This window comes from Salarias fasciatus, chromosome 9, assembly GCF_902148845.1.
Source record: "Salarias fasciatus chromosome 9, fSalaFa1.1, whole genome shotgun sequence".
Lineage (NCBI taxonomy): Eukaryota > Metazoa > Chordata > Actinopteri > Blenniiformes > Blenniidae > Salarias > Salarias fasciatus.
The window spans coordinates 18,222,821-18,234,242 of record NC_043753.1 but is presented as its reverse complement, the minus strand read 5'-3'; the positions used below and the strand labels follow the sequence as shown (position 1 = coordinate 18,234,242).

The 11,422-nt window shown below is 46.6% G+C and overlaps 2 protein-coding genes across 3 annotated transcripts; one reads left to right on the top strand and one right to left on the bottom strand.

The window, feature by feature from the left end:
• Window positions 1–48: 48 nt before the first annotated feature.
• enosf1 (enolase superfamily member 1) lies at window positions 49–4,416 on the top strand. Of its 2 annotated transcripts, XM_030099607.1 has the most exons (15): window positions 49–188; window positions 272–374; window positions 1,777–1,892; window positions 1,958–2,044; window positions 2,116–2,142; window positions 2,229–2,301; window positions 2,383–2,421; window positions 2,493–2,575; window positions 2,644–2,766; window positions 2,842–2,976; window positions 3,136–3,177; window positions 3,264–3,393; window positions 3,488–3,587; window positions 3,657–3,738; window positions 3,846–4,416. In XM_030099607.1, the coding sequence occupies exons 1-15, from the start codon at window positions 108–110 to the stop codon at window positions 3,936–3,938; spliced, it is 1,314 nt and encodes a 437-aa protein (XP_029955467.1). In that variant the 5' UTR covers window positions 49–107; the 3' UTR covers window positions 3,939–4,416. The 2 variants fall into 2 exon arrangements, with proteins under 2 accessions (XP_029955467.1, XP_029955466.1); XM_030099606.1 differs by having other exon boundaries at window positions 2,229–2,421.
• LOC115394313 (thymidylate synthase-like) lies at window positions 4,263–6,655 on the bottom strand. Its single transcript, XM_030099610.1, has 7 exons — window positions 6,284–6,655; window positions 5,640–5,713; window positions 5,360–5,534; window positions 5,065–5,166; window positions 4,787–4,962; window positions 4,630–4,701; window positions 4,263–4,547 (listed from the first exon to the last, which is right to left on the bottom strand). Exons 1-7 carry the CDS (start codon window positions 6,555–6,557, stop codon window positions 4,410–4,412), a joined length of 1,011 nt encoding a protein of 336 aa, XP_029955470.1. The 5' UTR covers window positions 6,558–6,655; the 3' UTR covers window positions 4,263–4,409.
• Between the last annotated feature and the right edge of the window lie 4,767 nt (window positions 6,656–11,422).

Genomic DNA, 11,422 nt, shown 5'->3' with positions numbered 1-11,422 from the left:
TTTTCGTGTCTCTTTAAGCTTGAAGGGGGTGGGATCAAGTTCTTGCAGGTCGCTTCCAAACAAACTTGGTTTTCTGACTCAAAGCATTTTAATCTGAAAGAAGCGAGATGTTGCACACGATCCTGTCTGTGACGGTGAGGGATGTGAGATTCCCCACGTCTCTGGAGCAGCACGGCTCGGATGCGATGGTGAGGAACTTTCTGTGTCCACTTTGAATGCAGCTGCATGCAGCAGCAGTAAAGTGAATTCATGAGGTCTCTGCTCGCTGCAGCACACAGACCCGGACTATTCAGCCGCTTATGTGGTGCTAAACACGGACTGCGGACTGAAAGGCTTCGGCTTCACCTTCACGTTAGGAAAAGGCACCGAGATCGGTAAGATTCCCTCATTAATGCCCTCTAGAAGCAGAAACAGAAACAGAAGCGACACACGGTCTCAGCAAGGCCACAGGTCGCCGATGCGTTCAGGTACGCTCAGTAAAGTGTGTATATGTATGCGCATATAATATATTTGGGTTCGGTTTAAAAAATAAATTAAAAAAAAAACACATCAAGTATGATTACACATCCAAACGATGGACCGATCCAATTTTTATATACACCAAATGACTTTTATAATGTGCACTTGCAAAGAAAGCGCCTTTACTACCCCAAAATCCCATATACTGCTACCAAGAAAGGACCGTAATATATACGCTACTGTAATGGAGTAGTATTTTGTATTTCTGCCTCTTTTCTGGATATTTTTGTTAATCATTTTAAGTTCAATTCAGAGTGTGTTTCACGTTGCTACTTAAATAATAATTAAAAAAAACTTAATATGTATGCGTGTATGTAATTGTATGTTCCTTCAGTATGAGAGAACAACAGCAACATATCAAGGTAGAAAACTGTGTTATCCGTTTCTTTGTTAAAAAAAAAAACGTGCAATTCATCAACAGTAAATCGTTCCAAGAAAAAGAAGAGTTATGTGTGTGATTCTATGACATTACTACTCGCGAACACACAAAACATGTCAAGGATCAGAACATTCATCAATTGTTTTGTCTGCAAATTCGCACAACAAATGTAGCACAGAGCTTCAAGTGTATGATAGCTTGTCTTTTCAGATTATCCCTTTAATAAATAATATCAACGTTTGCAAAGAGCAGTGTGTTCTCTCGTCACACTTTTCATAACATTGTCAGTGTTTAGTTGAAATCCTGAGAGTTGATCACTGAGGACTGCAGTTTTTGTTTGTTTGTTTGTTTGTTTGTTTTTGTAATCTGAAAGGGGATGGGTTCTGTTTTTATATTTTGTGACTGAAACATAAGTTGCTTTGAGTATTTAAACGCTGAAACAGCGGAGAGTTTGGTTTTCCTGACTACCCCTGAACATAACATTCGCCTCACGGCGCCCTCTAGTGGTTCATGCTGCATCTGTCCAAAGTGTAAATGCACAGCTGGAGTTTCGATCATTTCGGTTTATTTTGATAATCATAAATATAAAAATACAGTAAATATTCTTCTTTTCATGCGTGGATTTTGTTCTGATCGTTTTGGGTTTCATTTTGTGACTATTTGAAAAACTGCAGCTTATTTTTTATTTTTTTTACTGAACATTGTTTGATTTTACTGTTTCTGTTCTGTACTTTGATAAAAAATTTTCTAGGCTCAAAACTGAAAGTGAATATAATAACCTTCTCGAGGACAGGATTTTAAAAAGAGTTGAACTTTTAGAAACAAGTTTTTTGTTCAATTGGAGGTGTCTGTGTTTGCTGTGCTGTCCTCTGCTGCAGTGGTGTGTGCTGTCAAGGCTCTGGCAGGACTGCTGGTTGGGAAAACTCTCCAGGAGATCGTGAGCGACTTTAGAGGGTTTTACCGACTCCTGACCAGTGACAGCCAGATGAGATGGGTAAGACCAACCAAACACATCACCACCACGTTCTGTTTTTCCAAATCTGCTCTCGTCTGTCGCAGCTGGGTCCAGAGAAAGGCGTGATCCACCTGGCCACCGCGGCCGTCCTGAACGCAGTGTGGGACCTGTGGGCGAGGGCCGAGGGGAAGGTGAGCCCTCCAGATGATGAAGCGTCATTTCTGTCACTACCGCGTCACCTGGTGAATCGTTTTCCTTACAGCCGCTGTGGAAGCTGCTGGTCGACATGGTGAGTCACAGATCATTCCTGTCATTGATTTACGTTCGAGACGTGACCGCGGGGGAGATATCAGGTCTCGTATGTTTTAATCCCAGGATCCCAGGCAGATTGTGTCATGCCTGGACTTCAGATACATCACTGACGTGCTGACGGAGGAGGAAGCTCTGGGTGAGACTGGTTCACATTTAATGTCCAAGAGAAGCAACATGCAGAGATGTTTTCTCTGCTTCCTGTTTTTTCTTCACGCAGATATTCTGGTGAAAGCTCGAGAAGGAAAGAAGCAAAGAGGTGAGCTCATTGATCAGAGGATCACTAAAGGAGCTCTTACTGTTTAAACAGATTTCTTCTTCATCCACCAGAGGAAGAGATGCTGAGGGAGGGTTACCCAGCGTACACCACGTCCTGCGCGTGGATCGGATACTCGGACCAGCAGCTCAGACAGGTCTCTGTGCTCTAAAACAACCTGTCAGTGACGGCGATGAGCTTCCATAAACGGCTGTTTTCCTGCAGCTCTGCACAGACGCTCTGCAGCGCGGCTGGACCAGGTTCAAGGTGAAGGTCGGGGCCGACCTCCAGGACGACGTACGAAGATGTCGCCTGATCAGGGAGATGATCGGACCCGACAACGTCATGGTGAAACCGTGTCACTCCGTGTGTAGTACGTCGAGGAAACGGCGGCAAACTGAAGTGTTTCTGTGTGTGTGTTAGATGATCGATGCCAACCAGAGGTGGGACGTGGGCGAGGCCGTCAGCTGGGTGAGCAGTCTGGCGGAGTTCAGGCCTCTGTGGATCGAGGAGCCCACGTCTCCCGACGACATCCTGGGTCACGCTGCTGTTTCCAAGGTGAAAAGCAGATTTCACTTTCTTCGTCGGTCTCATCTAGACTGAGTAATGAGCCATTCAAGGCTATTAGTGGTGCATATTTAAATATGGACCTTGAGTTTCTAGCTGTGTATTTTATGTATTTCTGCAGTATATGGATAAATGAGAGGTTTGTTGCAGGCTTTGGCCCCTCTTGGGATTGGAGTGGCCACAGGAGAGCAGGTCAGAGCCTCCATTTGTTCATGCACATACCGTAAATCATCGACAGAAAGGAGAATATCTTCAGTTTCTTCGGGTTCCCTCTACAGTGTCACAACAGGGTGATGTTCAAGCAGTTCCTGCAGGCGTCTGCGCTGCAGTTCGTCCAGATCGACGGCTGCCGGCTGGGCAGCGTCAACGAGAACCTCACCGTGCTGCTGATGGCTCACAAGTTTCAGGGTAGAGAGAGGTCGAGAGATTAGAGCTCCAAGATTAAACTTCTTACCATTTGTCATTCTCTTAATAGTTGATTCTTCTGTTTCTGGTTCCTCAGTACCCGTGTGTCCTCACGCCGGCGGCGTTGGTCTGTGTGAGCTCATGCAGCATCTGATCCTGTTCGATTACATCTGCGTGTCTGCAGATCTCAGCAACAGGTAACAGCTGAACTTTATTTTTTTTTAACCGATTCTCGCCGATCTGACCGACCTTCATGTCTTTTCCAGGATGTGTGAATTTGTCGACCACCTCCACGAGCACTTCACCAGTCCGGTGGTGATCCAGAACGCCCGCTACATGCCCCCGAAGGTGTGGACTCAGTTTTAACCAGTTAACACTAGTTATGGCTGTGGGGGAGGAACTTATCAGAACATAAACATTCATCAGTGTTGCCAGAGATGTGTTTGTGTTTTCAGGATCCAGGTTATTCTTGTGAGATGCTGGAGTCATCAGTGAAGACACACGAGTACCCCGAAGGAGAAATATGGCGGCAGCACATGAAGAAATGAGGACTGGTTCATAAAACATGTTTTTGCATTGATTGCACCATTTAAAGATTGTGGAAAATTAAGCACAGGAAGGAAATTCTCCCAGATTTGTAGCTGTTCATTTTACACTGAGTGGGGCATTATGTGATGTTTAACTCTTGAGTTTCTGCAACAAAGCTTATTCGTGGGTGTTTCTTCACAGTCCAGTCACCATCTGACGCTCGAGACGTCAGTCCACTGCTCTGCCTGTAACACTGTAGGAGTAAGCTGACCTTGGAAGAGCTTCAGATGAAACATCTGGAAAACACCAGCTGACGCCAGAAATATTTTCAAACGATTCAAATTTATACACTCATAAATACATAAAACTAAAGACATTATAAAAGTCTGAACTTTCTGGAACATGTGCAAATTAAACATGCAAAAATATACCAAAAGAGAATATACAGAAGAAGTAGAAAAAAAAAATCTATAAAAATCAGTGACAAGGTTTCAGACAGCCATCTGCATCTTAATAGTGGGATGTGGGTTGTAGTCGCAGATCTCAAAGTCCTCCACTCGGAAGTCGTCGATGCTCTCAACTTGTCTCAGGATCTTCAGTTTGGGGAACGGCCGAACTTCTCTCTTAAGCTGCACGTTTAAACACACGAGACGGTGAGTGAAAAAGCCAACAGAAGACAGACGGAGGGCTTTGGGGGGGATGTTAACTCACCTGCTCTTTCAGAGGTTCAATGTGGTTGACGTAGATGTGAGCGTCTCCCAGGGTGTGAACAAAGTCTCCCGGCTGAGGGAAGAAGACACAGGTTGGATGAGGAGGAGGAGGATGATGGGGGCGGGCTTCAGGAGAAAGACGGGACTTGTCATGTTACCTTGAGGCCCGTGACGTGCGCGATCATGTAGGTGAGGAGAGCGTAGCTGGCGATGTTGAAGGGCACGCCCAGGCCCATGTCTCCGGAGCGCTGGTACAGCTGGCAGGACAGCTCGCCGTCACACACGTAGAACTGGCAGAGGGCGTGGCAGGGGGGCAGAGCCATGTGGGGCAGGTCTGTGGGGGCAAGCAGGGGCGTTCACTTCCAACAACTTCACATGCGCCTCCTGAAACGCACTGCTCAAAGTGAAGGTGAACGAATGTCACCATCCGCCTCACCTTTGGGGTTCCAGGCACACATGATGATCCGCCGGTCCTCCGGGTTTTTCTTGATGGTTTCGATGATGTTCTGCAGCTGGTCAACACCTTGGCCTGAGTAATCTGGAGAGAATTGAAGTAAATGACAACATCAGTAAAGATGTGTCTAAACTACAGTCTCCAGCAACCATCAAGCACAATCTGCACACATTTTATTGACCCTGCTGCTTTAACTTGACTAAGCTAAATTGCGTTGTTTGTGAAAACTGTCAACCATTTTGATATTAACTAATAAATTGCACTTGACTCGACGTGCCTGCGTGCATGTTGGTGTACTTGGCGCCGAAGTGCCTCCACTGGAAGCCGTACACCGGCCCCAGGTCGCCCTCCTCTCTGTCCGTGAAGCCCATCTTGTCCAGGAAGGCACGGGATCCGTTCGCCTCCCATATCTTCACGCCTTTCTCTGACAGGTCCTTGGCGTTGGTAGATCCCTGTGGCACATCGTGACAGGTTTCATTTGGTTCAAACACTGTTGTGTCCAAACAGCAAATAATAAATTAGAAGAATAAAAGTTTAATCCCCTTTATCAGTCTCACCTTGATGAACCACAGCAGTTCCTCCAGGATCCCTCTCCAGAACACTTTCTTGGTCGTCAGTAAGGGAAACTGATCTAAAAAAAAAAAAAAAAAAAAAAAAAAAAAAAAAAAAATCCATCAGAAAAACATGACAGTCTGATGGATTGTTTTCAAAAGATCATGAAATACTTTAACCTAATGTAAATGAACTAAATGAGCATTTGCACTGACAAATGGAAATATTTTTATGTAAAATTAAACCAACCATGACTGGGAACACATGTATATATTGTGCATGTATGAAGAGAAAGAGAGGATTCTTAAGACAGAACTGGGAAGGAAGTGTGTGTTTGAATGTGCGCGCGCAAAGTACCGGTGCGGTAGGTACATTTGGCGGGTGAGGATAAAGTTCCATGAACAGAGACACACAAAACATCTGATATCTATTTGTAAAGTAAACTGCACATTTTATCAGTCTCTGGACAAACTGTTTCACACAGCAGAGTTAAGATATTTGTGCGTTTCCAGTTAGCCTCTACCAATATAAACAGTGGGGACACAGCAACAACAACATAGTGATTAGAGCTCTGATTGAAGAATACAAATTAAAACAGGGAAGGAAAGGGAAGGTGGTTTTCAGGACTTAAACCAGACAATAAGCGTACCTCGGAGGCTGTATCTGGCCTGAGCTCCGAACACAGAGATGACCCCGGTCCCGGTTCGGTCTCCTTTCTTGCTCCCGTGCTGTAGAATGTACTCCACCAGGATCAGATATCCGCGCTCATCACAGGACAGACTGTACTTCTTCTTGCCTTCCTCCGCAGCGGGACTCTTCTCCGTCACCGTTTTCGTTTGCTTCGGCTTCTCCGTCACCGTTTTCGTTTGCTTCGGCTTCACCGTCACCGTTTCCCTCTGCTGCGGCTCTTCGCAGAATCCCATCTTGGCGAGAATTTTGAAAAGCTTGCACGTCCCGAAAAGGGTAAGCGAGTTTGGAAAAGGAATGAATCAGTTTGATATTCGCGCCCACAGACGCCGGCTTCCGGATCCGGCCTGGGCTTCTCATCAGCCGCGCCGTGTGTGTGTGTGTGTGTGTGTGTGTGTGTGTGTGTGTGTGTGTGTGTGTGTGTGTGTGTGTGTGTGTGTGTGTGTGTGTGTGTGTGTGTGTGTGTGTGTGTGTGTGTGTGTGTGTGTGTGTGTGTGTGAGAGAGAGAGAGAGAGAGAGAGAGAGAGAGAGCGCACACATTGGAGTCAGCTAAAAGAATACACTGCTGGTACACAGAGGGCAGCATTTTTTTTTCGTTTTGGTGCCACTGTTTGTTACCCTGGTTGTGCTCACTTGTGGTGTTTACTGGAAAAAGGTGCCTCCCTGTGTGTGAAGTGTCCCACTTCTGCTGTAACTCCTTCATAATTTGCATGTTTATCAATCCTTCGACCTCTGTTTCAGTTTTGACGTCACGTGCAAGCCTATCCACTATTTCATTACCTTTTACCCCCTATGTGCGAGCACCCATATGAACTTGAGTTCCCTGCTGCTATTCTTCAATCTTAGGCTGTATTGGGACCATGGAAAAAGTGCCTAGAAAGTGAATTTCGCTCCACTACACTGGATCTATGCGTTCAATGCATTTTTTCAAAGACAATGCCCTTCTAGACTCTGGGTTAAAAGTTCTACTCAGAATATTTGTCCAAACTTTGTCACCAGCCAGGAATGTCTTTATGAGAATACCCAAAAAACGAAAATCTGGTGCTGCTGTTTTTGCTTGTTTTAAGTACTGTGTTAATTCTGGCAACATAAAATCTTTATCAAATGTCATAAACACATCTACCAAACATTTGAAACAAGTATTGGTGCCTTAGTGTACACATAGGTGAACTATGTAGCTAATTTCTTTAAGGAAATGATTCAACTTAAGTGATTTGCACCCAGCAATGAAATATATGGTAAATTTAGCTAAAAGATTGTGTCATATATTAAAAATATCACAACCTACTGTGTAATGAAAGATATAGAAGAAAAAATGCATACCACGGCCATAAATGGCTGAAAATCAACCGAACTGCAACCACGCCCTCCTAAATCGGAATAATGGCAAAAATGGAATAAGACAAAAAATAAATGCACAAAAGGTCAGAATCATTCACAAGCATGGTATAAAACATTTATTCAAGTATGACAGTGTCTCTGAATATGAAAATATAGATTAATACACATACAAATATAGAAAAAAAGAAAGAAAAACTTTAGATGGTGACATGGTGCGTATATTACTCAATATCATTTTCATCAAAGCCATCATCCCATACAGCTCTGTTCTGTTTCTTCTGAAACATTCTCATATGCTTGACACCGGCATACATCTGTACAAGACAGTCTTGCAGACATACAAGAAAATCTTTCAGTTTCACATTTAGTTGTATTGCAACTACAGTGGAACTACCTGCAAAACACTGCAGGAGCAGGATTTGTAGTCCTCCATGTCACTGCCAACGCCTCGTCCTCAATGTGCCACCCACTGCCACATTCTACCAGTCAGACAATGTTTCATAATCAATGCTTGGTAGTTTGCTCTCCTGCAGTGTTGGTACAGGGCATCACTTGTTGGGGGAATGGAGAGTTCTGGCAAGCTGGTGAGGCCATACAGAAAAGATTTGTATCGTGCATCATTTACATTTTTGGCAGATGACTGGCCATACAGGAGGCACACATATTTATTCAGCGTGTTAAAGGTAGGTTGGTCAAGTTTGAAACTGCTGCCCAGCTTTGCAGACCCAGTCAGGTGTTCTTCTTTTTGACATGCAAAATTTCTGAAAGAATGGGCCGCTCTCAGGATCTCAGTGAATTCCAGCGTGGAACTGTCATAGGATGCCACCTGTCCAACAAATCCAGTCGTGAAATTGCAGGGCAGTGTAAAGTGAGCTGTGGGAAGTCAGCGTCAGCCGCCTCTTCAGTAGTTCCTGCCTGAAACACAAACAATATGGGGAAAGACGAGTATGTGTGTGTGTATGCATGTGTGTTTAGCACATACATGGATAAGTGTAAATGCATATCCTTTTTTATGAGTGTTACATGCCGAGGGCACAATCGGCTGTTGTCAGTACCGGGTCAGGAGGTTGCGAAAGGAGAGGCAGCAGAGCTGGGTGATGGTGCTCAAAAAGGTAGTGGTTTATTTACAAACAAAATGGTGAGGTGTCCAACAAAGAAAAAAGAACCAAAGAAAACAATGGGCAAAGTAACAAACAAACTGGCTCAGGACGTGCTGGTGCAGGAGGCCAGGACCCACTGGTCAACTCTCTCCCCGACAGGCAGCAGCTCCAGCTTCTTATGTTGTGGCTGATTAACTGATTGGCTCCACCTGGCATGGCTGATTGGGACAAGGGAGGTGAGGTGCAGAGCAGGAGAGCACTCAGACACAGGACGGCTCCAGGGCCGTAACACCCCCCCCCCCCACTTAAAATCATTACCAAAACCTCCCAAAAACAAAAATGTCCATCAGCACCACCGGTTGACCGCCTTGTTTTCTTCTTGTGATGCATGAGTTCTTTAGCCAATAACGTAGGGAATGGGCAGCCATGGCTGCGGCTGTCCGACGGGCTTGATGACCAGGATAGCATGAACGACCGGTCCAGGGCAGAAGGAAGGAACCACCGACGGATACGGACCACCAGGAACCACCACTGGGATGGGACACCTGGACACAGGGAGAAGAGGAGGTGCAGCGAGCAGGGGGGCCAGGATCAGAGAAGCAAACACCCCCTGAGCGGAAGCAGTTACCTCAACACCGATGGGATGTGCCCATCGATGTGCCGAAATATCACGCAGCGGGGCAGTACCAGGCGCAGCACCCGACGCACCAATCCTCTGCTTGGTCCGGTGGTTGTCCAGGTTCATGGCGGCTTTTCCATCAAATCGCTTCTTCTTAGCTTGGGAAGAAGACAGCGCCTTCTGGGCTAATACGGTGCCCTGCTGCCGTCGTTTCCTATGTTTTGAAACAAAGTCCGGCACACCACCTCCAGACAGACTTGGAGACAAAAATCGGCCCTTTAACTCCTTCAGGGGGCCACAAATTAGAGGTGGGGGAACAACAGGAACACCCTCTGGTTTTTCAGCTCTGGGCTTCACTTTGACACCATTTTCCACGAGACCAGAAGGGGGCACACAATCCCCGGGGAAAATGGGACCACAGACAGGGTCACCCAAGTCAACAACACTCCCCTGAGTCACTTTCTTAGCCTGCGCTCGAGTCAGGACACTCATGGAGAAAACACCAGGGTGTTGACTAACCAGATCATCGTCTGGACCAAGGATCGGCTGGGAGACCACCTCAGGGGAAGGATAGACTTTCCCACCAGCAATGTCGTTTCCTAAAATGACATCCACTCCATCAATCGGAAATCGGTCCCTTACAGCCACCGGAAACACTCCACTCACCAGGTCAGACTCAAAACGGATGTTATGCAGAGGGGCTGGTACGTAGTCCAACCCAATACCTCTCACGACAGTGCTCACTTTACAATCGGTCTTATGGCCAAGAGGCAGGACACCAGAGAGAATGAATGACTGTGAACCACCTGTGTCACGCAGGACTCTGACTGGAAGCTTGGATTCTCCTGGGACTGAAACGAATGCTTCAAAGATGAATGGCTTGAAGCACTCATCAGGAGAAGTGGCAGGCAGAGGAGACACGGCAGTGGGACCAGCTGGGCAAGTTTTAACCAGAGCAACCCCTTTGGGTTTTGGCTCGGTCGACCTGCGTCGACGGAGCACGTCACAATCTGAAATTAAGTGACCAGTCTTATGACAGTAGAAGCATTGCTTCGGCCTACTTGATTTCGGACTGGTGGATAACTCTGGCTGCACAGGCTTTTCATTTTGACTGGTGGTTGTCACACGATCACGTTTGAAGATGGATTTGTGAGTAAGAGCAAACTCATCTGCGGAAATGGCAGCCTGCTGGAGCGTACATACTTTCTGCTCATTTAAATAAATGAGTATACGCTCAGGAAGACAGTTCTTGAAATCTTCGAGTAGGACTAACTCCCGCAGAGCACCAAAGCTTGTAGTTTTGGTAGCTGAGCACCACCTGTCGAACAACAAGGACTTTTCTCGGGCAAAATCCACGAAACTCTGGGCAAACGATTTTTTGAGGCCTCTGAATGTCTGCCTATAAGCTTCCGGGACAAGTTCGTACGCCCTGAGAATAGCACCTTTTAAGATGTCGTAATTAAGACTGTCCGAGACTGACAGGGATGCACAAGCTTCCAAAGCTTTACCAGCCAGTTTGCACTGTAGCAAAATTGCCCAAACGTCTGGTGGCCAGTGCAGCGCGCACGCAATACGCTCGAACGCCCCGAAGTAAGACTCCACTTCGGCTTCTCTAAATGCAGGGACCAACTGAATATTTTTGGAAACAACGAACGCATCGCGGGACGCAGTAATTGGCTGCTCTACACCTTTAACCTGTGCCGCTTGTAGCTCCAGCTGATGTATTTTGAGAGCAGATTCAGCTTCCACTTTCTTGATCTCCACCTCTCTAGCGGTGGCAGCATCCAACTCCAGCCTCTTAAGTTCCAGCTCACGCCTGAGCTGAAACTCCCGCTCTCTCTCCTTCTCCTCTCTCTTGAGTCGAGCAACTCGGACTCCCACCTCCACCCGGGAAATTCCGGTACGCGGGGAGGAAGAAGAACTGGAGCTCGCAGACGACCGGGCTCCGGGCTTCTCCTCAGCGTCACCCGCTAACTTAGGCTGGGAATCATCGCGCGCCAAGGCCCCCTCCGCAACCGCGCCAAGAAGCACCGAGGACGCC